At 44.4% G+C, this 25963-nt stretch overlaps 3 protein-coding genes across 11 annotated transcripts in view; 1 reads left to right on the top strand and 2 right to left on the bottom strand.

The window, feature by feature from the left end:
• The window catches only part of LOC120445333 (cyclic nucleotide-gated cation channel beta-3), a 58723-nt gene extending 33116 nt beyond the window's left edge, over positions 1-25607 (top strand). For 3 of the 9 annotated variants that reach the window (XM_039625662.2, XM_039625663.2, XM_039625664.2), the window contains exons 4-13: positions 5600-6463; positions 6889-7243; positions 7318-8384; positions 18966-19117; positions 19220-19361; positions 19468-19617; positions 21351-21518; positions 21844-22069; positions 22137-22282; positions 22342-25606. In XM_039625662.2, coding sequence (XP_039481596.1) covers positions 5600-6463; positions 6889-7243; positions 7318-8384; positions 18966-19117; positions 19220-19361; positions 19468-19617; positions 21351-21518; positions 21844-22069; positions 22137-22282; positions 22342-22652 — 3581 coding nt within the window. In that variant the 3' untranslated portion in view covers positions 22653-25606. Of the gene's footprint in view, positions 1-5599; positions 6464-6888; positions 7244-7317; positions 8385-18965; positions 19118-19219; positions 19362-19467; positions 19618-21350; positions 21519-21843; positions 22070-22136; positions 22283-22341 lie in introns of all 9 variants that reach the window. The other 6 variants (XM_039625660.2, XM_039625665.2, XM_039625666.2 and 3 more) reach the window with 6 other exon arrangements.
• LOC120445335 (mite allergen Eur m 3) lies at positions 1062-2253 on the bottom strand. The gene is made up of 3 exons (XM_039625670.1): positions 1919-2253; positions 1594-1870; positions 1062-1527 (listed from the first exon to the last, which is right to left on the bottom strand). Exons 1-3 carry the CDS (start codon positions 2158-2160, stop codon positions 1147-1149), a joined length of 900 nt encoding a protein of 299 aa, XP_039481604.1. The 5' UTR covers positions 2161-2253; the 3' UTR covers positions 1062-1146.
• Positions 9602-11098, bottom strand: LOC120445336 (calmodulin). The gene has a single exon (XM_039625672.2). It carries the CDS (start codon positions 10984-10986, stop codon positions 10522-10524), a length of 465 nt encoding a protein of 154 aa, XP_039481606.1. The 5' UTR covers positions 10987-11098; the 3' UTR covers positions 9602-10521.
• Positions 25608-25963: the final 356 nt, after the last annotated feature.

Genomic DNA, 25963 nt, shown 5'->3' with positions numbered 1-25963 from the left:
ATGACAAACGGAAGTCGCTTGCTTGACCATCTGCCATTTCCGCCGTCAGGAATGCCACAATTTCGAGAGATTATTTCGTTGTCAGCTTGGGCCGGCGGCCGTTAATTGAATTGGCTTCTTCGTCGGCGAGCTTGTCACATCTGCTCCATCTGCTCCATTTGGGCCAGATGTTACACCTGACCACGCCCACATATACATTGCTACGCGCACACACACATACACACTCACACACACGCAGGCAGGCACACTCATACTTGTATAGATTCGCATCGCATCGCTTACACGCACGTGCGCAATACTACATAGGCAGTGGCACGCCCCCTATCACACCTTAATACGCATTCATGCATACCAAACGTTGAGTACGAGTGCGAGGACGAGATCCTTAACAATTTCGGTAGGGGAATGCGGATGCGGATGAAGATGGGCAAATGTTGGCAATGAGTCCCAATGAGTCGCAATGATGATGGTGCCTTACACACTTTCTCAGTTTCCCAGTTCGCCAGTTTCCCAGTTCCCCAGTTTCCCAGTTTCTCAGTTTCCTTTGCTGCCAGGCCAAAAAGGGCGTTTAATTAAATGAAGTCGTTTGCATTAATGTTGTCATTACGCATTTGCCTACGGGGCCCTTCGGAACAAAAAAAAAAAGCAAAAAAAAAGGCGAAATAGAGCAAGATGCACAAAATTCATTACTTAAATGAGGAGCAGGTGCCTGGCCTTTGTTACCTGCTAAGAAACATAAGCTGAATTCGTGTATCCATTCCCATTGGGACCCCATAATGATTGCCCTGCTCCGGAATAAAGAAACCGGTGGAGAGCAGATTCCCCTCCCATCCAAATTCAATTCTCGCTCGCATCAACCGATTTCAGCCCAGCATCGAATTTTCCACTTTCGTTTCACAGATTTTTAGTGCTTTATTGCTATGCTACCTGCACGAGGTGTGGGTAATGTCAATTAGAGTCACATGCACATGGACGCGGTTCTCAGCCGCACTTTGTGCCTATTAAGAGTTGTGCCATGTCACAAGTCCAGCTTATTTTCTACCCTGCTTTCAAACCAGGGGTTACTGGTTATATTATCTGTTTAATTTGGGAGCTTAGATCGAATATTTAAATACAAAGTGTTTGCTCTTAAGCAGGATTCAATCATTAAATCGAGTTTAGCGTTATGCGATTTAAACAGACATGAGCTACATAGCATAGTATGAAGATGATGGCTGGATTCGACTCATTGGTGCTGGCCAAGTCATATGCCGTTTGCCTGATCCACTTTAAGCCGCTGAATACGTCTGTATAGACAGACGGAATTTTGGTGCAAGCGCAACCAATCGGATAGGCGACAATGCCGACAACCACCTTTCCGTCAAGTAATGGAGATCCGATGTCGCCGCTGCACGGATCCGCGTCTGTCCACTTATTTTTACCAGCATACATCATTCCTTTCCCGTAGTGCCGGAAATACTTCTTACACAACGCGTTATCCATGAGTATCACGTCCACCTGATATATGTGCACGGCCAAAGGGCCGCCCTAGAAATTGTAAAAAAGAATGAAGAAAACACAGAAATTATGGAAACTTGGAGTAAAATGTCGTACAAAATACATTCTTCCCCAGCCGAGGACTGTGTGTTTGAAGCCAATTTTCGGTGCCGTGTTCGGCAGGTGAAGGAATCCAATGCGGGGATGATTCAAGGGCATTTTCTCCTGTAGTTTCATTAGAGCCATGTTGTAGGTGTTGTGCATGGTGAAGTCATTTGGGACGTACAGACTTGTCACTGGCGAACAGATCGACTTTCCGGGGACATAACGCAGTCTGTGTGGAGATCCGGCCACCACCAGCAGCCATCGAGCCTTGTACATGATCTTAGATTGTCTACAAGGATGATTAGAGATCCATTACTGCGTTAACTATAGTACCTACCCCATGACGCAATGGGCGGCGGTAAGCACCCATCGGTTGGATAGAAGCCCTCCACCGCAATAGTGATTGTCGCCGAAATACTTGTTTGGGGTTCTCGATCTGATGGACACCACGTACTTGGCCAACTCGAGCGTGTCATCTCCATGAAATTCGGGCGGTGCTACGCGCTTCATCCGATGGGCTCCACTAAGGATTGCCATCACTGCTATTAAAATGGCTACATATTGGTGTTTCTTTGCCATATACAAAGGACACTGAAATATTTGGTTAGCTGTGATAACTGATTTAATTTGAGTTTGAGTTAAATTTGTTGATTGATGCCAGTGTGATATTATGTTGATGTATCCAATACTGAGTTAGGTAATTTATTGCTATTTGTTTGCTATTTAACTCCCAATATCCTCGAGTAAGCAAAACAATTTAATCAAGTTCGATAATTCATTTATGTATATGCAATTTAATTCAACTTGTAAGCAACTACTCGTACACTGACCGACGCAAGGTGAAGCTCATGTGCAATTTTTGCTGCAGAGTAAACGTGTATCTCGTGTCAATCACTTTCGAATTTAAACGATTTTGTTCTATGTGCATATTAATTACGCCTCGCTGCGGTTCATCTAGCAGCTGAGTGCGCTGTTTTTGCTTGGTTCTCGCCTGCAGGCGTTTAAAGTTGGTTTCTGGCAATGCTTTTATGGCTTGACTTCCTTTTTGTGTCCTTTAAGTTTCCATTTCCACTTTGAGCCGTGCTCTGGTCCACTTTGCTCCTTTTCGCTTCTCGGCCGCGTGTTTGTGTAGGGCTCAAGTATGTTTAAGTAAAGTTTGCTCGCCAACTTTTGTCAAAGTATTTCGTGTTCTCAAATATTTTCATTTGCCGAGCCAGCTGCACCAAATAATTGAGGTTTAGTTTTTGCCCGAAATGCCGTTTTTTCTCCGAATGCCACTTATTTTATTTTCTTTTTTTTTTTTTTGGGTTTCGCTGGGCAGGCAGAGGACAACCGAAGCCGAACCAACTTGTGATGATTTGCGGCAGGCAAATTTATTGACAATTCATGGTTCTTGGTTGCCCAGAAGCCCATCTTGCCCCACTCTCTCTCTCTCTGTGTGTGAGTGAGGCCGTTCAAGCGTTTTGTTGAACTTTTGCGCAAGTTTGTCGCAAGTTTCCGTTTCCGGCTGGCAGGCCATGACAAAGTGCCGCACATTAAGCTGAAGATTTTTCATTTTTCTTCGCTCTATCTCACTCAGTCGCTTCCCTTTTCCCATTTTCCTCCTCCTCCTCCTCCTACCAGTGCATGTTTTTGTTATCACCGAGGCCGCAGTCAAGACAAACCAAAAAGCGCAAAAGTTTAAATTAATGACACTCAACTATTAGCAAAATTAAATAGTGCTAAGATTATGTCTGCAAACTTGGAATGCGGTCAGGGACAGGGATGGTTTTCCATCCCTCGCTCTTCAGCTTTTCCGCAATTTCGCTTTTCCGCTTTCCCGTTCTCAATATGTCTTCGACTTGGGCGGCCATGGAACGGCCCAATTTGCGGTGACAGCGCCTGAATGTAGGCAACAGGCTTGTAAATTGCCAATGACGCAATACTATGTAGTACGCTGAATTTGTTTACGTGTAGTCCGAACTTTCACCAGACATTGAAATGCACTCTAGCAAACTTAGTTTGTGTTTGAGCCAACGCAATTCACACAATTGAATTTATCGACCAGGAACTACCTTCACCTCTCACTTTAACTCGCTTTAAGTCTTTTGACAAAAGGGATTTTCGTATTTGTAATAACATGGGATAGTTATTATTATGATCTTTAAGTTCATTTACTCCGATTTGATTCTAAGCTGTTCTGAGCTCAAGCTTAAGCTCTTAATCTCTTAAAAATAAAATTAAAACAGAGAATACAGTTCATTATGTGTGTAATATTTGTAATCGTTTGCTGATATACAATCTAGTTACTCTCATGCCTGGTTTTGTGACATATTTTATGTATTTCCCACAATTTCGTAGCCAAAAGAGGATTAAAAACAGTGTATTAGCTTGACAAACTTCACGTGTATCCACATGTAACGGCACGGGGGCGTGATGAAGGCTCTGGAATTTATTAATAATGCACACGAAGCTAAATAACATTTATTTTTGCCGGCCACCAACCGCAAAAGTATCTCACGAAGGGCGTGGATGACGTAGAATTAGTTAATAAATAAACGCGGTCAAGTTGATTTGTATGTTGCCATTAAGCGCGAATTAATTAGAAATTATTGCCCAGCGAGGAAAGTGCAAATTCGTGTTCGAGGAACTGGGAGGTGCGGAAAGGAGCAGGGGCAGGGGAAGGGGATGTGGCAGGTGGCAGTAGGCAGGTGGGCCAAAGTAATTGACAATTTTTGCATTTGACTCGCGCCTCTACTCCACACCACTCCACGCCACTCGACTCCATTTGACTAACACTCGACTCTAGCCAATCTATTCAGCATCATTGTTTGGTGGCCTAATTGAATTACGCTGGCCAGAAGCTGAGCAATAATTAAAAGCGGTCCGCCAATAATCAATGGCCAGGCAGGCACCCAGCTGGAGGCAGGTATCTTCGTCCTGGAGGAGCGACAAGCAACAGGCGGAGGACTCGACTCGAATGGCTGGTAATGGAAATAAATTGGCGCCACACGCAGTTCGCTGGCGACATTGCCGCCGATACAAATACAAATACAGATATAAACAACTGAAAGCCAGCAGTCCTGGCCATTGTCTGGCTGGTTCGACAGTCAAGTGGCACTTGAGCCAGTCCTTTGGCCAGCAGCTCTGGGCCAATCTGTACGGACCCCTTGCGTGTGGCAGCTCATGAATTTCCAAGTGCCCGTTGCCTGGCAGCTGGTTAAAAGTAATGAAGCTCCTTTGCCGTGTGTGTGTGTGTGCCTACCTCATCTGCTCATATCTCTTATTTGTTGCATGCTCCATTTAGGCGCACGTAATTAAATCTAACTTTATTAGCACATTTCTGGGCTCTCCAAGTAGAGAAAGAGCGATTTTGGTGCGAAGCTACTTAGCCATCACCTTAAAGTTGGGAAGTAAGCTATGCATGCAACATTTGAAAAACATATGTTTACTTAGATTCATAACTTAAGGAGGCAATTGAAGAGATATTTGTACCCTTGCAAACTATTAGTATGTAAGATATACGTTAGTAATTAAAGCATATGTTCTCTGTGTACCTGTCACGTCCCGGTAAGAGTTAACTTAGAACCCGAACCAAATACATTCGAATTCAAATCCTAGCTGTACGAATACATATTTTCTGTAAATCTCGTTGTTGTTTCTTGTTGAATGCTGTTGCTATTTGATAACGTTACTGCTGTTGAGTTGTTGCTCAAGACCAACACTTTCAACACCTCCACCACCAACCAGCAAACCACCTGTAGCCACCAAAAACCACCACTAAACCACCAAACCAATCCTCTCTCACTCGTTCTTATTGTGATTTATTCGCTCATTTCTGTGTGTGCATTAAACCCCTTTCACCTGCTATAGAAAAAAGCAAAAAAATAAAATTAAAAAAAAAAATGTGTTTAATGGAGAATTTGCAATTAATTATACACTATTCTCTGATCACATTTCTCGTGCTTTTTCCATTCGAACATAAATCAATGCGACACCAATATCAAATTAAACCGCGAAACAATGATGGCAATTGCAGCTGCCACGCCCACTTTGAGGCGTTCAACGGCCATAGATGGTGATGCAGATGCAGATGCAGACGCAGACGCAGATGGTAATGACAACGAAAACCATGTCAATGGTTATAGCGATGATGATGACGATGATGAACGATGGCTGAGAGCTCCGAGGTCTCAGAAGGTTCAGAAGGCTCAAACTCAGGCTTATGCCGCTCACAATGACAGGCCGCAGACCAAAACAACAGGCGCAATACGTCAAAACAACAACGGCAGCAACAAGAGCAACAGCAAGAGCAAGAACAGCAACTGCAACAGCAGCAGCCACTGCAACAGCAGCAGCAACAATTACAAATCAGCAACAACATCTCAGTCAAACATAAACCATAGATTAGCGCCGAGGGCTAGCTTTCCGGAGATAATGCAGCCACGCCTGTCGCTCAATGGGCTGCTCAACCCCTCGCTGATGCCCTCGCCCCGCCCCCTCTATCGGGATCACAGCTCGAGGTCAATCAACCCACTGACCGCCTATGAGCAGCAGATGGCCGAGCTGGATGGCAGCTTCTATGCAAGCAATGCCGGCTACTTGGGCGCCGGAATGGGCGGCAGTGCCGGCGGTGGCACCACCTGTACAAATCTCACTGTGGGCGGTGGTTCGACTGGTGGCGGCGGTCCAATGGCGGGTGGTGGTGGGACTGCAACCCAAGTGGGTGGCAGTGGCAGTGGCAGTGGACATGGCGGTGGAGGTGCAGGTGGAGGAGGTGGTGGTGTTGGTGCCGCCATACACACAACCGAACTCTCAATTACACCCACAATGGCCGGCGATGAGCAGTTCATCGATCTGGGGAGCTTGCGTCGCTTCTCGATCGATCGCCAGAGCTTTCTCGGTAAGGCCACGTGATCCCGATTCCAGTCCCCGAAAACTATATCGAAACAACCAAAATTACCAGTAATTTAAACATTATGAAAATCACACTTTCATTTTTTAAACATTTTGTTTGGTTTTCGACTTTTGTGCACTTTATTTAAGTGGGTATAAAAACTTTATTGATTTTAAAGGCGATCGACATAACCATTAAAATTGTTTTAAATTATACCAAACAAAATTGTTCATACTTCTTTCATCCTGACACTCCTAGTCTTAAAATAAAGATTCATGTGCAGTATTTAAGTCATTTAAATAGGGTTTTTATCACAGATTTCAAAAACAGACAGCTCAATAGATTATTCCCAACCTTGCACATTGAAGGAGTTACAAAAATGATTGCATTTATAACGAATTATTTTCTTTGAACCTCCCTACCATCCGCAGATCTAGGACCAAAGTTTGGCATGACCCAGCCGAAATTCGGGCAGAGTGTCTCGCAACAAGGTTTCTTCACATCGCACGACAGCCTGGCCACACCATGCGCCTCCAGGGCCTCCAACTCGCACATGGCCACCGTAAGCACTGCCTCAGAAATGGATCTTCTGCACAACAAGCAACGCAACAAGTCGCGGGGTCGCCTGAAAACGGCTGCCAGCGGCGATCAGCCGCTCCTGGGCACATGGAACCGATCCACGGGACGCGGCTCGCAGGATAACACGCTGGCCGGCGGCGGAGCCACCAGTTTGGCCATGGGCGGCCACAACCAGTACGGTGGCAACTACTGCAACGGCACAGATCGGTGGGTATCAGTCTAACAGTATGCACTAATAATATGAGAGTCAACCATTCCTGTTTTTATTTCTGATTCTATAGCTACCCGCGCTCCCGATCGCAGCAGCAGGGGCACCACAATGCCGCCCAGCAGGCGCACCACCCCTACCAGCTGCAGCACTCGGCCTCCACGGTGTCGCACCACCCGCACGCACACGGTCCACCCTCGCAGGGTGGCCCTGGTGGACCAGGACCGCCCCACGGCGGCCATCCGCATCATCCGCACCACGGTGGTGGTGGGAGTGGGGGCGGTAGTGGACCTGGCTCTCATGGTGGACAGCCGCATCACCAGAAGCCACGGCGAACGGCCTCGCAACGGATTCGAGCCGCAACGGCGGCCAGGAAGCTGCACTTCGTCTTTGATCCGGCGGGGCGACTGTGCTACTACTGGTCCATGGTGGTGTCCATGGCCTTTCTGTACAACTTCTGGGTGATAATCTACCGCTTCGCCTTCCAGGAGATCAATCGGCGCACGATCGCCATCTGGTTCTGTCTGGACTACCTGTCCGACTTTCTGTATCTGATCGATATACTGTTCCACTTTCGCACCGGATACCTGGAGGACGGGGTGCTGCAGACGGACGCTCTCAAGCTGCGCACCCACTACATGAACTCGACGATCTTCTACATCGACTGCCTGTGCCTGCTGCCGCTGGACTTTCTCTATCTGTCCATCGGCTTCAATTCGATTCTGCGCAGCTTCCGGCTGGTGAAGATCTACCGGTTCTGGGCATTCATGGATCGCACCGAGCGGCACACCAACTACCCGAACCTGTTCCGGAGCACGGCCCTCATCCACTACCTGCTTGTGATATTCCATTGGAACGGCTGTCTCTACCACATCATTCACAAGAACAATGGGTTCGGATCGCGCAACTGGGTCTACCACGACTCGGAATCGGCGGACGTGGTCAAGCAGTATCTGCAGAGCTACTACTGGTGCACCCTGGCCCTGACCACCATCGGGGATCTGCCCAAGCCGCGCTCCAAGGGCGAGTACGTCTTTGTTATCCTGCAGCTCCTCTTTGGCCTTATGCTCTTTGCCACGGTGCTGGGGCACGTGGCCAACATTGTGACGTCAGTGAGTGCAGCGCGCAAGGAGTTTCAAGGTGAGTACTTTCCACCTTTTATAAGATAAACTATAGACTGGTAAAGAATCTTCAATGGCATGAGGAAATTGCTACTGTGATTATCTAAAAGCATCAGACTCGACAATATTTTATCCACTCTCAGCTATGTTTCACTTTTATTTATACGACGACTCTCATATACAAAAGTTAGCACTGGCAAGCTGATTTCAATATCATATGCAAGCCACTCAACGAAAACCAAATACCCGATTTCGTTATTCATAGCAAAATTATGACAACTTGTGAGGCAAAAAAAAATAATCCAGAAGAAGAACAAAAATAATTTTTTTACTAAAAAGACCGAAATGTTTTTCTAAACAATACATTTTCCTGCAGTCTAACCAAAGTACTTAGCCTGATTAATTATGGTTTTTGTTTTATGAAAAGAATGCAAACAGAAGGTCTGATTGATGGCACAGGACCTAAAGTCCTGGTTTGTATACTCTAGTTATATTCTAGCACAATAAATTGGCATATAAATAAAGCTGATAGCGTGATAAAAGAAAGAACATTTTCAAGGATGAGCTTGGGAAATATTAAATGTGCCATCGCCATCTAACTTATTACGGAAATTCCGGCTTTGAGTTTCCGTACGGAAACACATATTAATGCAAATGAGAAATGTTAACGTCAACAATAGCGTTGAAGGTATTTTGCAGCCTCTCAAGAATTCCAGACAAAACTGACCGAACTTGTTGCTAGAAGTTGTCCTGACAACTGGAAAAGGACCTCGCAGCATATGAATGCGGATAAAGAAGAAAGGCAACAGGATAACAATGGGCAAATACTTTCGTACTTATCCTTAAGCTGCGTTTTCAGCAGGACGGGCATGTGTACGGGTATTATTGTGCGGATTGAAAGCTGTGCCAATTTTATGCAAAATATTGAAATCTTGCGGTGCTATGGCACCGATGATGACGTGGCAGCAGGACAGCCCCGTAATGCCCATTGTGGCATACAAAGCGGACTCGAAGGACCCGAAGGACTCGTGGAGACTCTCGTTCTCTCGTAGGCTCAGTTGGGCGTGCGGCCATTAGCTAAATGAACTCGTTTACCCGGCCGGGCCATAAATAACTGGACGAAATGCAAGAGCAATCCAAGTCAGCTAAGTGGAAAATGCCAAGTGAAAGGCATAGCAGGACTAGACTGCCATACACTCAAGAAAAAAAAAGATCAAGAAAAAAACTACAAACAAGTAATTGAAGGCATTGAACAGTTTTATGGAATAACTTCTAAATGGACTTGGAAACTCAAGTAATTTCTGTTACATTAAAAGCTTTTTGCTGGCACTTTTCTAGAGATTATCATATATCTTTTGCGACACATTTCCGATTTCACAGCATTTGTTTTGAGTGCACAGACCTAGCGGCGAACGCATCAGAGGAAGCGGAAACGAGAATAAGATGCGACAGCGCTGGGCATCATTTCTTGCTTTCATTAAGAGCAGCGTCAGCTGAAAAATATTAAAGCCACTCACGACGACAATGGGTCAAGGTGGTTTGGTCAGCTCCTGCCAGCGGGGAGCAAACAAAGCACAATTGGACGCCGATGGGCGGGTCCAAAAGGGGGCGTGGCACCTTGATTTCCGCTGCCTGTTCCTTCTGGCTAAGCTTCTTCTTCATCTTCTAGCTCTCGCCTCACCGCCTGCAGCGCCCAGCCAACTGGCAGCTGACTTGTTTACACAACACTTTGCATGTGTGTTTGTGTATGCGGCCATTGCACATGTGTCCATGTCCATGTCCTGCATGGGGGAGTGGCAGGGGGCGGTGGCGAAAGGATGGCAAAGTCAGCAAGCAAAGCTCTGGCGGCTTAATGGACGAAACGTGCTGTTGAATTAATTTCTGGCTTTATGCTCTCAATTTTTCCATTCCGTTTTCCATTCAGCCGCCTTCGTTTTTTTTGCCAGCAGGCAGAAATTTACTTCTATGTATTGAATTTCAATTTTTAAGTACTTCAGACATGAAACCCTACTAAAAACCATTATAAAATTAAACTTAAACTATGAATAATTATGAAAACAATTATTTGTATTATAATTTAAAGTAGAATTTTGAAACACACATTTTCTTACGCCTACTTGTTACGAAAAACATTAAATTTTGATTGCGCTCTCAGTTCAAATGGGGCTGTGCATGAAGCCTATGAAATCGCGCAGGCTTATGCGCCCATCGCCATCCATATCGACGGCGCGGCAGATGTCCTTAATGTCGTCATCGGTTACGACTTCGCCCAGGACGACCATGATGGCACGCACATCCTGGACGGAGACGTAGCCGTCGCGATCGCGGTCAATGATGCTGAAGGTCCGGCATAGAGTTTGATCACTATCCACGTGGGCCATACGGGGCGCCATCATGCGCATAAATTTTTGCAAATCCAGTTCCTGCCCATCACTTACGGCCACCGAGTGAATGAGATCGTACAGCTCCGCCTCAGTGATTTCGTAACCCACTGAAATCAGAGCCAGACGCACATCTTTGGCTGATAAAGTGCCATTCGCGTCCAGATCATAGCGCTCAAAGGCATCCCGCAGTTCGTCGATCTGTTCATTCGTTAGCTCATTACCGGAAAAAGAAGCCATGGTACTAGCCAATAAAACCCTAAGGAAGCTCAGGAAAAAATGGTGTACAATAAAAAGCAGAAATGGGAGAAAAACCCGATGTGTATGAAAACTGACAATCAACTCAACTCAACCGAACTCAAGCTCTGTTCTCGATGGCTAATAAAACACTTAGGCGAGCAATTGTTGTTGTTGCGGTCACAAACTCTTCCGGAATAATAATGCATCATATACTCGCACAAGGGGCAATAAAGGGAGAAAATAAGGAAAGCAGAGATGCTGAAGCATGCAACGTTTGGAGAACCATCCATCAATTTGTCAATTCAGCGCTTGCCTTTGAGTGGCCGGCCATGGGACAGGAATGATGTTAGATGGCAATGACGATGATGATGATGATGGGCAGTAGTTGTGCTGGAGTGCTGGCCATAAAAAATCAAGCGGGCAAATAAGTTGCCACACCAGCTAAACGGATTCTTTGTAGTCCCTGTGCAGTTTCAAGTAATTATATTGAGTAAATATTATAGGAGCTATAAGGATTTTCCTGGCAGAGAAGAACTTTTGAATTGCAAACAAACTGTAGCATACGTTTGGGCTATGTAAATTTAAGACGTCCGTCATTTGTAGAAATAAATATTCCTTGTTTCTAACGCTACTCCCTCCGCCTCCTCAAATGCTAAAGTTAGTCTCGCCTTTGTTCGCAGAGTAGGGGAATCCACTGACTTGTCAGGGATTTCTAGGCTTAGAAATAAGTTTTCCGACAGCCCATTTGATTCATTCAACTTTGAGGCCTACTCTTGTTGCGTTCATTCCCCCAAAGACTTTGAGCCCGGATGATAAGCAAATGAAATGTTGTCGCCGTCCCACATGACGAATGATTAATGACACGAATGATACATTTCTCCCGGGGGCAAAAACCACGCGCGCCACGGCCAGTCAAAAGTTTAAAACCCAACTTTAACCAAGCCAGGCACTTTTTCACTCGGTGTCACGCTGCCTGGCTGCAAATTTCGCTAGTCAGAGCTTAGTGGGAGATACTGTTTGCAAAGTGACTGAGTCCCAAGACCGGAGTCCTGAGTCCCAAGTCTTCTTCTGCTACATTAGCCTACTTCCTCCGCTCTACAAGCTACAAGCTACAAGCTACATTCCACTCAGGATTCCACTGATGCTGCAACAACTTGTGCTTGTGTATTTGCTTAAGCCGAGGTCGCTTTCCTGTTTCCTTCCGCTGCTTTTCCACTTTTCCGCTTTTCCACCGCCACTGCAAAAGAGGAGGGGTTCTCAGGAAAATTGATTTTGAAATAGTTGGTCTGCCTTTTTAAGTTTGATTGACGTTATTACATTACATAACATCGCACACGAAGAGGAAAGGCGAGCGGAGCAGCTGGCCTAAGTTATTCATCCATTTAGTCCCACTTAGGGGTTGGGGGCTGAGGGGTGGTGGCGGGTGGTGGGCAGCTTGGGGGCGGTGGGTGATTGCGAGGGGCAACAACAAGTGGAAAACTGTCATTATATTTGAGTTATTGATGGTTTTTTTTTCAAAATCATTTTGCAACAATGTTGCCGCTATCCAACCGCACAGACACTGACACACACACACATACACACCAGAACACATCAGCCGCACGCTGACAGGCTCACCACCCGCCACCCCCTTACCATTCCAGACACACACACTGTTACATTCACGCTTAGTTAAACGCATGGCTGTGGCTTGTTAACGCCGACAAGCGCAAAAGTTTGCCGTTCGCCAAATGCTTGCGATAATCGACAAGCTCTCACATACTCAACCGAATGCACTCAGAGAAAAATGCGAGAGAGTGCCGAAACAAGTCATATCGAATCCGAATTATATCAAATTGCATTACATTAAATGGCTAAGAACAGCATATTTGTTCAGATTACAATCTAGCATGCTAAACCGCATTATAGTTGCTCATAATTGGAGAATATATTTGCACTCCCGACTAAAGTTCGTTTCTCCCAGTGCATACCAACGCACACACTGCCAAGCAACCTGCTCGCATTCAGGACATTCACTGTGTTGAGGCTGTGTATTGAATTTGCCCCTGTTTTGGCAACTGTCCAAACACCATTTCAAAAACTGACATTTAAAATTATGGAAATGCAGCCCCCCATACATACATATCTGCGCCCATCCCGCAGGTCCCATTATGTAATTGTTATTGTAAATAGTTTTATGCAAATTTTCCCGCTGTCAGCAAAACTGTCAACGGACCTTGATTGATGTATGCGGACGGACAGTTTGCATATGAATCATCGTCCACACTCGTGAGTGTGTGCCAGAGTTCCTGTGCATTTATTCAATTGAAATTTCTTGCCTTATTTAGTTTTTAAACATTTATGCCATTTTACACCGCCCGGTCTGCTTCATTTACAATTAACGTCTGTTTGGCTTGGCTTGGCTTGGCTTGGACGGACATGGCTTTTGGCCCCGCAATTAAAACAATTTACGCGCTCAATTTAAGCCAGCACAAGCAAACACGATTGCTGGCCCAAAGGAGCTGAAGGAGCGGAAGCTGCACGGAGCTGAGCGCCGAGCAGAAGATTTGTAGTGCTTTAGCCAAGCGTTTTTTTGGTAAATGCATAATGGCCAGAGTGTTGTTGCCCGCTCTTGTTTTTATTGTTGCTGCTGCTTCGGCTGCTGCCCCACAATGGTGGCACTAAAAATAGCAACGAGGCGAAGTGACGAAAAGCAAACGAACTCAGAAACGCGTCAGCCATTCGACATTGGAACGGTGTCGGTGATATCCTTTCCCCACACCGAGGGCATCCAAGGATTTGAGCTTGATTTAACACTCCCCCTACTCCTCGCAAGTTCTACATTCAAAGAAATATGTATTCTCAATAGAAATAATTGTAGATTTCTGGAAATTCTAACTGAATTATCTAATGGAAACCTACTTTGAGTGTGCCCCATCCTTTTGAAATCACCAAGGAGCCCAAAAAGTTATTTTAGGTATATTTTTTCTCAGTGGTGGAAGTAAAGGACAATAATACAACGTTATCCTTCTCAAAGAAGACATCTGCTGAATAAATCTGTCAAAGGACTTTGGCCATACCTTTCCAGGGTATCGTTTTCTTCGATTGCGCCACATCCCTTTGGCCTGCACCTCTTTCCATTTTCTCTGCCTCTTTTTTAAGAGGGGATGTGGGCGAAAAAAAGAGGGGATGCAGCGACGTCCATTATCCACTTTAAGTTGCCAGCCCTAGCTGTGTGTGTGTGTGTGTGTGCGTGTGAGTGTGTCTCTGTGTTTGTGTGTGTGTGAGTGTCCTGGTCTCCCCTCTGCATGGGTATATGTGTTCAGCTTGGTTTGTGTTTGTTGTTCGTTTCGCTGTTTGCTTTTGCTTGCCACAGCAATGTCCTGTGCTTGTGTGAGTTTATGTTTGCTTCTGGTTATGCCCCACTGTTGTAACCCTGTGTGTGTGTGTGTGTGTGTGTGAGTCCTGTGTGTGTGTGAGTCCTGTGTGTGTGGGGGAATATATATATATATGCGGATTCCAATCAATATCGTAGACGCAGTCGCCGCTGGTGGCCGCTTTTGCCCATTAAGCTGCATGTACACCAACTTACTGTCGTATTTTTAGAACACGCCAGTTGTTGTTCTTGTTCCTCTCGGTTTTTTCCCCTTTTTTCTTTTTTTTTGTTGCTGTTGTATTACGGCATGTAGCTGCTCTTTAAGGGCAAAGTATTCCATTATCCTTGAATGGCGAATTCCCAAGGATTTCAGCATTCGGCTTTCACCTCCCCAATGCAGCTGGCATGCGCATTGTTATTGCAAACTGGTGGCGCTGCGAGGTGCTCGCCGCATATATTTTTAGTTACCGCCTGAATAAATCCATCCCCAGCACTTCATCCGACCATCAGCCGTGCTCAGCTCGGCTTCAGCTGCTCCTGCTCCTCCACCTGCTCCTGCCTGCCACATGGCGCCCATTGTTTGTTGCCCCAGTCCAGTCCCAGTCCTGTGGAGTGGCAGAATCGTTGGCGTTGGTAAATGCATAATTAAGGTGCAAAAATCAGAGCCCGAATACATTTTGCTAGAAATTGAATCTGCACTATTCAATGGTAAGCCATCGTATACTCGTATATCCGGCTGTTGGTTGTACCATTTCCGGAGGGGAAGAGCTACTATCCGGGGCGCTTCCAAAACATTTAGAGCAATAAAAGTGAAACAAGCCAAAAAGCTGTCGGATCGATGTTTGCATAGCTATCGGATGACTTAACATATTTTCAAGTGTTTGAGTACTTGAATGGGAAAGAAGAGAAAGCGGTAGAAACGTCAAAAGTTTAATTAACATACTTCTAATTGGAAAACAAAGGTATTGCTTGTACATGTGAATAAATTTGTGCAAAGAGCATTGAATATTTAATACAACTATTTTTGGCTAATCTTAGTGAATAGTTGTTCGCAAGCCATTATCCTTCGCAGATGCCCGCACTTCTGCAGCAAATCTATGACATTTGTTTTCCGCATTTGAAAGAAATCCAGTTGAGATGGCAGGTGGCGAGAGTGCAGACCATTACTTCGCCTTCACTTTGAATTGCGCCAAGGACTCTCTGCACTCGGGTGATAATCGCAGACAATTCCTTCGATTCCTGTGCGCATTTAGTAAATGCCACACCATTCTCCCGGCACCATTTCCCCCAACTGCAGCTCAACTCCCATCAGCGACCATTGTTCTGGCCTCCAAAGGAGAAGTAGGAATGAGGAAGGAGGAGCTCCTGGGCCCCGAGCGCAACTTCCGTCTTTGGCATAACACATCAGCTTGACTCTTAAGTGGTTTCTAGTTAGTTTGCAATTTTCACTTGGCTAGAATGCCCCACAATCCAGCGTTTTTTATTTTCCTCTTTATTTTTCTTCATCTTTTCGAATGCATGTTTTTGTGTGTGCTTGGGTGTGTGTGTATGGGTGTGTTGGTTTGGGTGTGTGGCGGTTTATGAAAAGACTGTGGCACAGGAAGAGCAAGTTTTTGTCACGCATATTTACTGTTTGCATGTGATCCCCTCTTTTGTTCGCTCGGCAACTTACTGCTGCAGTTGGGGGCGAGACAATGGCCTGAACTTTGCACCCAGATTTCTTTCACATACATCCGCACACACACTCACACACACTCACACACACAACCACACACACACGTGCCAGCCACTGAAGTGCACCCATCAACACCGCCTCCTTTTCACCAATGTGAAGCCTGCAGTTTTTTTGCCTGCAGTTGATCCTGCGGCGGCAATTGTCCTCGCCCGTCAGTCGAGAGACAAAAGTCGAGTCAAAACAGTAAATGTAATTATTGGGAAAGGCACCGCTTAGTTTTGAGGTGACACCGCCATCTGGCGGCAAAAAAGCGAAAAAGAAAACGATGCAGCAGCGGTTGCGCCATCTAAAAATTGCAACAGAAGCAGATCAAAGTTCGCCGAGGGCAACTGTAGGCGAAGCAGAGCATAAAATGAAAAATAAATAAGAAATAAGCTGAATGTGAAGCCAAATGCACTTTCTTTTCTTCTCTTTTATTTTTTTTTCTTTTTTGGACAAACGCTGCCAAGTGACTTGGGGGCAAGAAATGGCAAATTAAATTTTGCTCGCAAAATGCAACGAAATGGAAGAGGAGAGCGCAGTGGCGTGTGCGGGGGGAGGGGGAGGGGGAAGGGGAAGGGGAGGTTAGGTCAGGAAACAGGACGAAACGTAGCCAAACGAGACAGGACGGAAGATACAGGATAAGCTCGGTTCAGCCACAGAGCAAGCAAAGGAATTAAAGCTCAAGCAATTTCTAAAAACACCAAAAACCATCAGGAGACACAAAAACGCCGACAGGACGAGAATCCTTCGAAAGCAACCGCAATTACTGAGCCAACCGCACAATACTGCAAAATACCCGCCCGAAAGCTGGAGGACTCACTGTTCTATTTGTTTATTTTTGCCGGCTGCCATGGAATATGCAATTAATATTTAGATTGATTTTCAATTGTAACAAAACCCCGCAAAGATCGTGCCAACAACGCAGCAGGAATGCCGGCAAAAGTGGGAAAGTAGGTGTTGGCCAAGTGTGTGTGTGTGTGTGTGGAAAATTGAAAAGCATGGTGGATTGGTGGATGGGTGAATGGGTGGGTGTCGAATGCATTCAAGCAGCGCCGCAATAAAAATCGTTGTAATTTTGCATGGCTCTCGTATCACTGGTGGATAGATGTTCGCTGGCAAGTGGAGCTGAATCGAGGGGGGAAATGGGAAAGAGTTGGGGGGGAAACATTTCCATTGCTATCCATATCCGATATGTGTAATGGCTGCCAAGGGGCAGACACACTGCCGTTCGCAAATCTTTCACTTCGCCGACAAAGTCTGCCACAAATGCCATTCGAAAGTAGGACACGAACACGAGTAACCAAGCGGAAAACTTAATCAGCAGCACGAATGAAGAGCCTAATTCGGGATTATTTGCGTTTTAAATTAAATTTGATTGCAGATTACTTTGGCTTTTTTGTTTAAATTGAAACTGCAAGTAAAACTATTATTAACATCGTTTTCAATGCGGCTTAAATCGATTAAAATACAAATTCAATTTACTAAACTTTTCCTAACGCGCCAACATGTTCCCATTATTTAATTGTTTAATTTATTTAGAGTCGAAACGAAGTGACACAAGCTATTCGAATTTATATCGAAAAACTGCAATTTCCATAAGGACTCCGATTTCAATCTCCAATCTTATTAGAGAAGCGAGCTGAAATTTGAGTTCGACAACAAAAGACATTTGACAATTGAGAGATGACAAATGACCAACGGGGAAAGCTTGAGCTTTCAGCTGACGATTGATTGCATTATAGATGATGTCGTTGCTGGCCACGCCCCCTGGACTTTTAGCCCGGTAACTGGGTATTTATTTGTATTCAATCTGTTTGCCTGTTTGTCAGTTGGTTTTCAAATGTTTGCACGAGCAAACACAAAAGACGCAGCACTCAGTTGAGTTCCACCTGCCACCTTCCACCTGCCCCTTCCATTTGTCCACAATCGCCCACACCCACTCGCCAATTTCATTCCCCTTTGGCAAGCGCCGACAAATTGTGTCAATATTTGTTACCACTGACAAGCCAAGAGATTTAATTTCCCCTTATCGACTGGGTACGACTCGCCGTGGAGTGGTGCTGTGGGAAACTAAAAACAAAAGCCAGTTGTCATCAATATTGCTCAAACAGTGTCCTGTTCTATCGGCCCATGCCCCTGCCAATGGCAGCAGTCTGGTCACATGGAATGTCCCATGTCCCATGTCCCATGTCCAATATCCCTGACCATCGAGCGAACATCGCTCATTGTTGAGCTGCAACTGCAGCACCAGGCCATCATCCCATCACTCCACCAACCCACCGATTACTATCCACTGGTTAGTTCCTTTGTGCGTGCTCCTCGACCAGAACGGATTGTTAATTGCCGGCTAAACACAAGATGGGTTCACGTGGAAGACAGTTCCTAAGATGCAGTGATCAATATCAAGCATACGCCAGGTGGGCCAGGTGAGAGCTTAGCCCAGCCGGACAGCCAAAAGCCTTATATTACAAATTTATGCAGACCGCCTTGATTGAACGATTAGAGAGCAAAGTCCATGTACGATGGTACGAATTTTATTTGTCTGCGGTGTAGACTCACTAAAATATTTAATTTGAAAGATATATGTACATCGCAGACACTTGAATATAATTTCGTAAACATAAAGCTGAAATAATTGCTTTCTCCTGACAAGGCGATTAGATGAAGTTACAAGTAAGATGCCTTGTTTACCTGTACAATGCTCACAACATTTGCTGACCATCGGCGATTCTAAATACCATTGTACAGCACCCTAATTTCCACGAACTTTGTATGCCTGTCGCGTATCAATTTCCAGGAAAATCCTCAGCAAATACAAATAAAACATTTTCCTTTTCTTGTTCTTCTCCCATTCCATTTGTGTGTTCGTTTCCTTCTTCGTTTTGGGCCTGGTTTTCTGTACCACAGCCAAGCTGGATGGCGTGAAGACGTACATGCGGATGCGACGTGTGCCGAATCATCTGCAGGTGAAGGTCATCAAATGGTTCGATTACCTGTGGCTAACGCAAAAATGCTCGGACGAGGAGCGCGCCGTGTCCTGTCTTCCTGATAAATTAAAGGTAAGTAGTACACGGAGGCGTCTTAGGCCCCCGGAACACGATTTGTCCATTACTAAAGGCGAAATCTTTCCGTTCTCCGTCCCCCCGGCTTACCGTTTCCAGGCTGAAATAGCAATTAACGTCCATTTAGATACGCTCAAGCGGGTGGAGATTTTCCAAAACACTGAGGCCGGTTTCCTATGCGAACTGGTGCTGCGCCTGAGGCCCGTGCTCTTCTCGCCCGGCGACTACATCTGCAGAAAGGGTGAGTACAGTACCAAGGATCCTGGCCAATCCCTTTGATGTCGCCACTAACTCACTGCTTTTTCCTTTCCATCCGATTCTGATTCCGATTTCGATGCCCTTTTTAGGCGAGGTGGGCAAGGAGATGTACATTGTGAACCGAGGACGATTGCAGGTGGTGGCCGACAATGGAAAGACGGTGATGGCCTCCCTGAAGGCTGGTTCCTATTTTGGCGAGATTAGTATACTCAATATGGGCACCGCAGGTAAAGAACTTGGTAAATATCCCGTTTTAGTGCGACAGGCGGAACAATAACGATAACGTAACTACTACAACAACCTTCCCACCCCCACCAATGCCCAGAATGCCAAAATAAATGAAATGAAATAAAAATAAAAAATAAAAGCCGAAAAGAAACCCATTAATCAACAGACTCAGACACTCACACACCATAAAAAGCATACTACGTAACCGTGTCTATGTGTGGAATGTAATTGTCTATAATTGTGCAACCAAGTGTTAACCGGATTCCCCCGATCCCAGCGAGCAACACGTCTAGTTTAGCGATTGGTCCTCCCTCTCCTTCACACCAAAATCACCCAGCACATACATATGTAACCAACTAGTGGAGCACAAGAATCAATTTCGATAGAATTTACGTTTCATAGCATAAAAACCACCATATGGGGAGCACCGTTTTGTTCATTTATCCATCAATTTTTTCTTTTGCAAGTTTACATTGTTGATTTATTTATTTATTTGGCCAGCCCTTAGAGTATGCAAGGTATTTTCATTACTCACCCCACTCACAGGGCACAGGGCTGAAAAATTAATGAATGTCAAATGCAATTATTGCACCTGCATGCACTCACACGGTTCTCTCGATTTTTATTGTCCTCGACATTTTTATTCGGGGCAAATGAAAACGAATGCATTTCGGTAAAAAAAAAACAACACAATTTACTGAACTTTGCGCCGCTTTTAAAGCGTGCAATAGTTGGCCAGCCAAGTGTGAAGTGGATTCATGGGGAAAATGGAGCTGCCAGCAAGCAGCTCAGTTCATTATAATTAACAGGATTGTGTTTCAGCCAAATGCATGTGCGATATCTATTCGTTGCATACTCGAAGGCGCATCATCGGAGCCATGTGCCACCTAATTGAGTTTGAGAAACAGCAAGAGTGGCGAGAGCAACTCAATTTGCAAACAAAAGTTAAGGAGGTGGCCCCAAAGTTTTGCACCGCCCCAAAAACCTCCCACCATAACACAACCCCCCATTTGGCACCTCCATTCCCCAAGCAATTAGAGACGGCAAAATCGAATTGTTTAAAGTTCTTTGTGTTTCTGCATGATTAAAGCATTATTCCGGTTTAGTTCCATTCGGGCGCGCTCAACGGTGAGAATTGCCTACAGGATTTTAGCACCGAAACGCCATTCCTTACGCTAGTTAGTCGCTCCATCTTTGTCTTTGTCTCTATACTTTAATCTCTCTGTCTCTCTCCGTCTATCTCTGTCTATCTCTATATATATTTGTCTCCTAACTCGGTGTTGTTGTTGTATTGCTTTGCCTGGACGTAATTTAAACGTTTTCCTACACGTAATTGCATTGCGAGTTGTGTGTAATATCAATTAAGTATACGACCCGTGTACACAAGCCACTCTCACATACGATTCTTCTTGTCGCCTTGCAAAAAGTGCACATACCAAATTTTGGATAAGCGAGTATTAAGATTTTAATCAAAACCCGTCTTCCATTAATCCTATTCAATATTTACCTCCTGGTTTTTTTTTTTTTGCTGAACTTCCATATTGTGTGGCATGCAATTTTAATGTCATTGTGCGCCCAAGTCAACAAGGAGAATCGACAGACACAATGACTCGAGCACACACAAATACACAAATACACACGCAGAGTATCTCCGGGAAATGCTTTTTTGCAAGACCATTAAACTTTTCTCTTTGCGTTGGCAAACATTTGCTTTGCCAACTTTCCCGATGCGAAACAAAAACAGGCAACCGACGCACAGCCAGCGTTCGCTCAGTGGGATACAGCGACCTCTTCGTCCTGAGCAAGAAGGACATGTGGGACGTGCTGAAGGAGTATCCGGCGGCGCGTGTTCGTCTGGAGTCGATAGCCGTCAAGCGATTGGAGAAGTACAAGAAGGCCCCGCTGGAAAAAGGTAAGGCACTTGTCTTATTTGCTGCCACCCCACCCCACCGCACCGCACCCCACTCCGCTATCCGGTTCACCAGAACCACAAGCCTCACCTCAACCACCCAACCACCCAACCACAGAACATCCAGCAAAGCCAGCAGAATCCCCTCCACCAAACAAATACCACTCGAAATTCAAAGATACCCATACGAATACGAATACGAATACGATTGCCCCAGAATAACACGATTCGATTGTTTTCGCCTTCCGTTCCGTCTTTCCTTCCTTTTTCGTTATCGATTTCATTTGCGTCCGTTTCCGTTTGTGAACGATTTTGATTTAAAACACAGTCAAATACTTTAATGTAGTTGCCATGGGCCGTTGCCAATCGACGCCGGGCCTGGTCGAGAGCTGTGGTCGAACGTCTCTGGAGGAGATGTGGCTGCCACCGGCGACGGCCGCCGCATCCTCGCTGCTGCACCACCACCAGGCGCTCCAGCAGCAGCATCTGGCATCCCAGCAGCAGCCGCATCGACAGGAGTCAACACAAACCTCCTCCCAGACACATGGATACAGGTAAGCATACGTTCCTATCATGCAATCAATCAGAAAGTTGATGAGATGTGCAATTAATGGTTTGTAGTCCCCGCAGCTATGCCGATCGTTTAGTCCGTGCCACGGACTCCCCCAGATCGGTTAGCCCCAGTGCCCACGGGTCCGAGGAACGGCCACGTAGTCGAACGACTTCGCATCACTCAATAAGGCCGCAATCGCAGCCCAGCCACACGGGTAAGCACGCGAAGATATGAAATCTTATTGCAGTATACTTACGTAAACCCTTCTTTTAGGTCACATTTGCGACTCCAGTTCGCAGCTGGAGTGCTATGGAGCGGGTGTGGGCGGTGCTGGTGGCGGAACCACGCCCCTTTTGGGCTCCCACGAAGTTCTCGAGGACGAGATCAAGCGGCTGAGGGAACGCCTGCACACGGTGGAATCGGAGAATCAGGCCCTGAACACGAAACTCTCGCAGCAGCAATGGGATCTGGAGAATAGACTGGCCGAGATTGAGATGCAAATCTGCGGAGTGTCGTCGACGTCCAGTGTGGATCCCGAGAATGAGACGGAGGAGCTGGAACGGAACAGAGAGAGTATCATTTAACACGGGAGCGTGCTGCCCCATCAGGCGATCGGTATGGTGTACATATCATGTTCCTCATGACTCCACGATCATCATTGATCATCCGACAACTGAGTGTGCATCCGGCGATCGGGCGATTTGGATCATTACACCGCATCATATCGCATCTAACTCTCGCTTCCCAAATCTCCCACTCTCTATCTGTCTCGTATTTGTGTTTCTTCCTCTCCCTCTCTCTCTCCCACCCACTAACTGTGCTTTGTATTTGTGTGTATGTGTGTGTGATGCATGCATTCCAAATTGCCTTACTAACGAAAACCAAATATAAAAAAAAAAAACATAAACATAACCAGGAGCAGCAGCAGCTATACAGCAGCAGGAGGATCGCAGGGATCGGGAGAGGAAGGATCAAGGGCGACCAATCGAGAGGGAAACGGGAAACGAGTCCTTTGCCAAATACTTCTCGCTTTAGAGATTCACACAGACAGAGAGAGATAGAGAGGGGAGGACAGGGCGCCAGATAAACCCAATCCCCAAGATGTGCAATTAATGTCTCTTATGATTATGATCATAACGCCACACCAAGAGTAAAAAAAAAAATAAAGCCGAAAATGGCACTGCCAAAGAAAATTATCTGTACATAGGTATGATGGAAGTTCAGATCAAAATATAAGCAAAACGATTGTAATTGGTTAAGCTATGCACGATGGATCGGAAAGCTTTAATAGATTATCCGAGAGAGAACTTTTTCCAGAACCCCTACAAACTTGTTACCCAACACCAATACACCTATACACCTATACACACTTTTTCCATACTAAGCTCAGAAATAGATTGAGATTTACATAGATATATCATTAGGCCTAGACGCTCTTCGCTCCTTTTACTGGCAACTAAGCCAAATCGAAACGGGTATTCGAATTCCCATTGTAAATAACTTCGCTCTAGGAACTCAATTAGCATTATGATCAATGATCAATGACATAAGAATCGATCATCTGAATAAATAACTAAAGATTACTTTAAACTCATGAGTGTAACAAATGAATCCGTATATCTATTGTAATATTTGCTAACTGTAATTTGAAAAATTAAATTTACTAGATGTGTATATGGGAAACGATTTACTTTACAACTGAAAATAATGCATAAACAATTTATGGACAACTAAGTGAATATTTGCAAAATATTTGTACTATTGGAAAAGAACTGCCAGAGCATACACCACACACTCGAAAAACTATATTAATAATAATACTAATAATAATAATTAACAACAAAAGAAAAACTTAAAAGAAAGCGCTATAGACATTTAACAATTGATAAAACCAATATTAATGGGTAAATATGTCAAAAAGAAAACACTTTTAATGCAATATTAAATTGTACTACTGTCGTATATAGCATCTACATTATACATGATCTAAATTAAACTTGATAATGGTAACAATTTAAAGGTCTAAATGTATTTAACTTTAGTTAGTTGCCCCAAGAGCCAAACCAATGCTGAAGATTGTAGTTGAGAAAAACCCAAGATTAAGTTAGACAAGAAGGTTCTGTAGCAGAACACAGAACGCAGTTCGAGAATCCCCATAATATGGGGGCTGCGATAATGAATTATAATAATAATTAATTTAGCTGTAACTCTAGTTATACCTAGTTATACCATTAGATGTGTACCAGAGAAGACCAAAAAAAAAAAGATCGAATCTCGATCGAATATGAAAATTGTTCAGTGTCAGCTCCCGGAATATTGAAAAAAGGCAAACCGAGTTGATAATGAAACCTAATAATTATATAGCTAACTCGATTAAGAACCTCAAATTTACAGAATCAAGAATGAGCTGGCGTTTGAGCCAGGATACGTTTGAGTATCTGCCGAGAAAACGGAAACTGGAACGAATCTCATTTCATGCCAACAATGATATGCCAAAAAAAACTTAAACAAATTTAAGCTCAAATTTTGTTACCATTTTTCTTAGATTTTTGTCAATGAGCTAATGTTATTTTCGATTTTCTAGAGAACAAATAGATGAAGAATTCTTTTTCATATTTTTCAACCTAATTACTTTTCGGAATATCATATAATGGATTTAAAATTAATTAATAATTACAATAAACATTAAATGGGGTTTCATCTAAGACAAATGCTTATACCAAACTAAGAAAAGTGTTAAACGAAAGCTAACGAAAACTTGTAAAAGTCAATCGTAGTTTTTGATTCCTTAGTTAGCCAATTATTGCCAAAGTTAAAGTTGAATAATATAACTTAATTGTATTACATTTTTATGGCTTTTTAGCACGCTTATCGCGGGGCAAAGGCTCCGGCCCTTGTTAGAATTATTCATTCTTATTTCTTCAATGTTTTCCGTTAGAGCGCGTATATAGACATATATCTATTTGTTATTGAACGTAAGATACAAGGAACTACATCGATTCGGTTGTGTTGTTGTCGCCAGGTGCAGGTGGTGAAATTGCAGGAAGCTGGCGCGTTTAAATGGCTTACATAATTTACTTATTAAATTATTTGGTGCATGAGATCTATGAAACAAAGAAAAGAAATGAAAAGAAAGCAAAAGAAGAACATTCATAGCTTTATTTTTACTATATTTAATTAATTAATTTATAAGAACTAAATTGAATAAATTAATTCAGCATTGACTTCATAGCAAAAACACACAGAGAAAACAGCATAGTCCTCAGATCATCGGGCAAGAAAAGGCATTTTTTAATCGGTCACTATAAATCAGATCAGATCAGACAAGACCCCGATTTGCAGAAGGTAAATCGAGCTTATCGTGCGATAGTTTCAAAGCCGTTTACATTGCTAAACCACTCTGGAAAATCTGAAAAGGGTAAAAGCAAACACACAAAACAAAAACCAAATAAAACAAAATTGAATTATAAAGTAAAGCGACAGCAAAACCAGAAAGAAAAACTGAAATACAAATAAAATCAAAACAAAACAAAAACGAAACAAAAAAAAATTCTTAATACATGAAAATCGTGCGTTTCGTTTTGCTTCGGGGGGCCCAACACGGCAGTATGCCATCATATAGCAATATCTATCGACTCATCCATCCACTTAGCCAACAATCGTTGGGTCGATCGATCGAATGCAACTGCATGTCGTAATCAATGGGATCTGAGGAAAAGCCGCAAAATTGTTCAATTACAGAGGCCGAAACCACACGCTCATCGGATTGCCGACGCCTGCAATTAACAAGCTGGTTGAGAGCAGTCGAGTCCATTAGGCCAACACTCCGACACTCCAGCACTCCGTTCGAGAACCAACTAACCGCTTTGCTAAGCGGAAACGTGGCACCTGAGCG

Source organism: Drosophila santomea, chromosome 2R (genome assembly GCF_016746245.2).
Source record: "Drosophila santomea strain STO CAGO 1482 chromosome 2R, Prin_Dsan_1.1, whole genome shotgun sequence".
Classification (NCBI taxonomy): domain Eukaryota; kingdom Metazoa; phylum Arthropoda; class Insecta; order Diptera; family Drosophilidae; genus Drosophila; species Drosophila santomea.
This window is presented reverse-complemented; position numbering and strand designations above follow the sequence as displayed.

Coding starts and splice junctions, on each gene's coding strand:
- LOC120445335 (XM_039625670.1), bottom strand. CDS start 2,160: ATGGCAAAGAAACACCAATATGTAGCCATTTTAATAGCAGTGATGGCA. Junction 1,871..1,918: donor GCCGCCCATTGCGTCATGGG/GTAGGTACTATA, acceptor TCATCCTTGTAG/ACAATCTAAGATCATGTACA. Junction 1,528..1,593: donor GCTGGGGAAGAATGTATTTT/GTACGACATTTT, acceptor TACAATTTCTAG/GGCGGCCCTTTGGCCGTGCA.
- LOC120445336 (XM_039625672.2), bottom strand. CDS start 10,986: ATGGCTTCTTTTTCCGGTAATGAGCTAACGAATGAACAGATCGACGAA.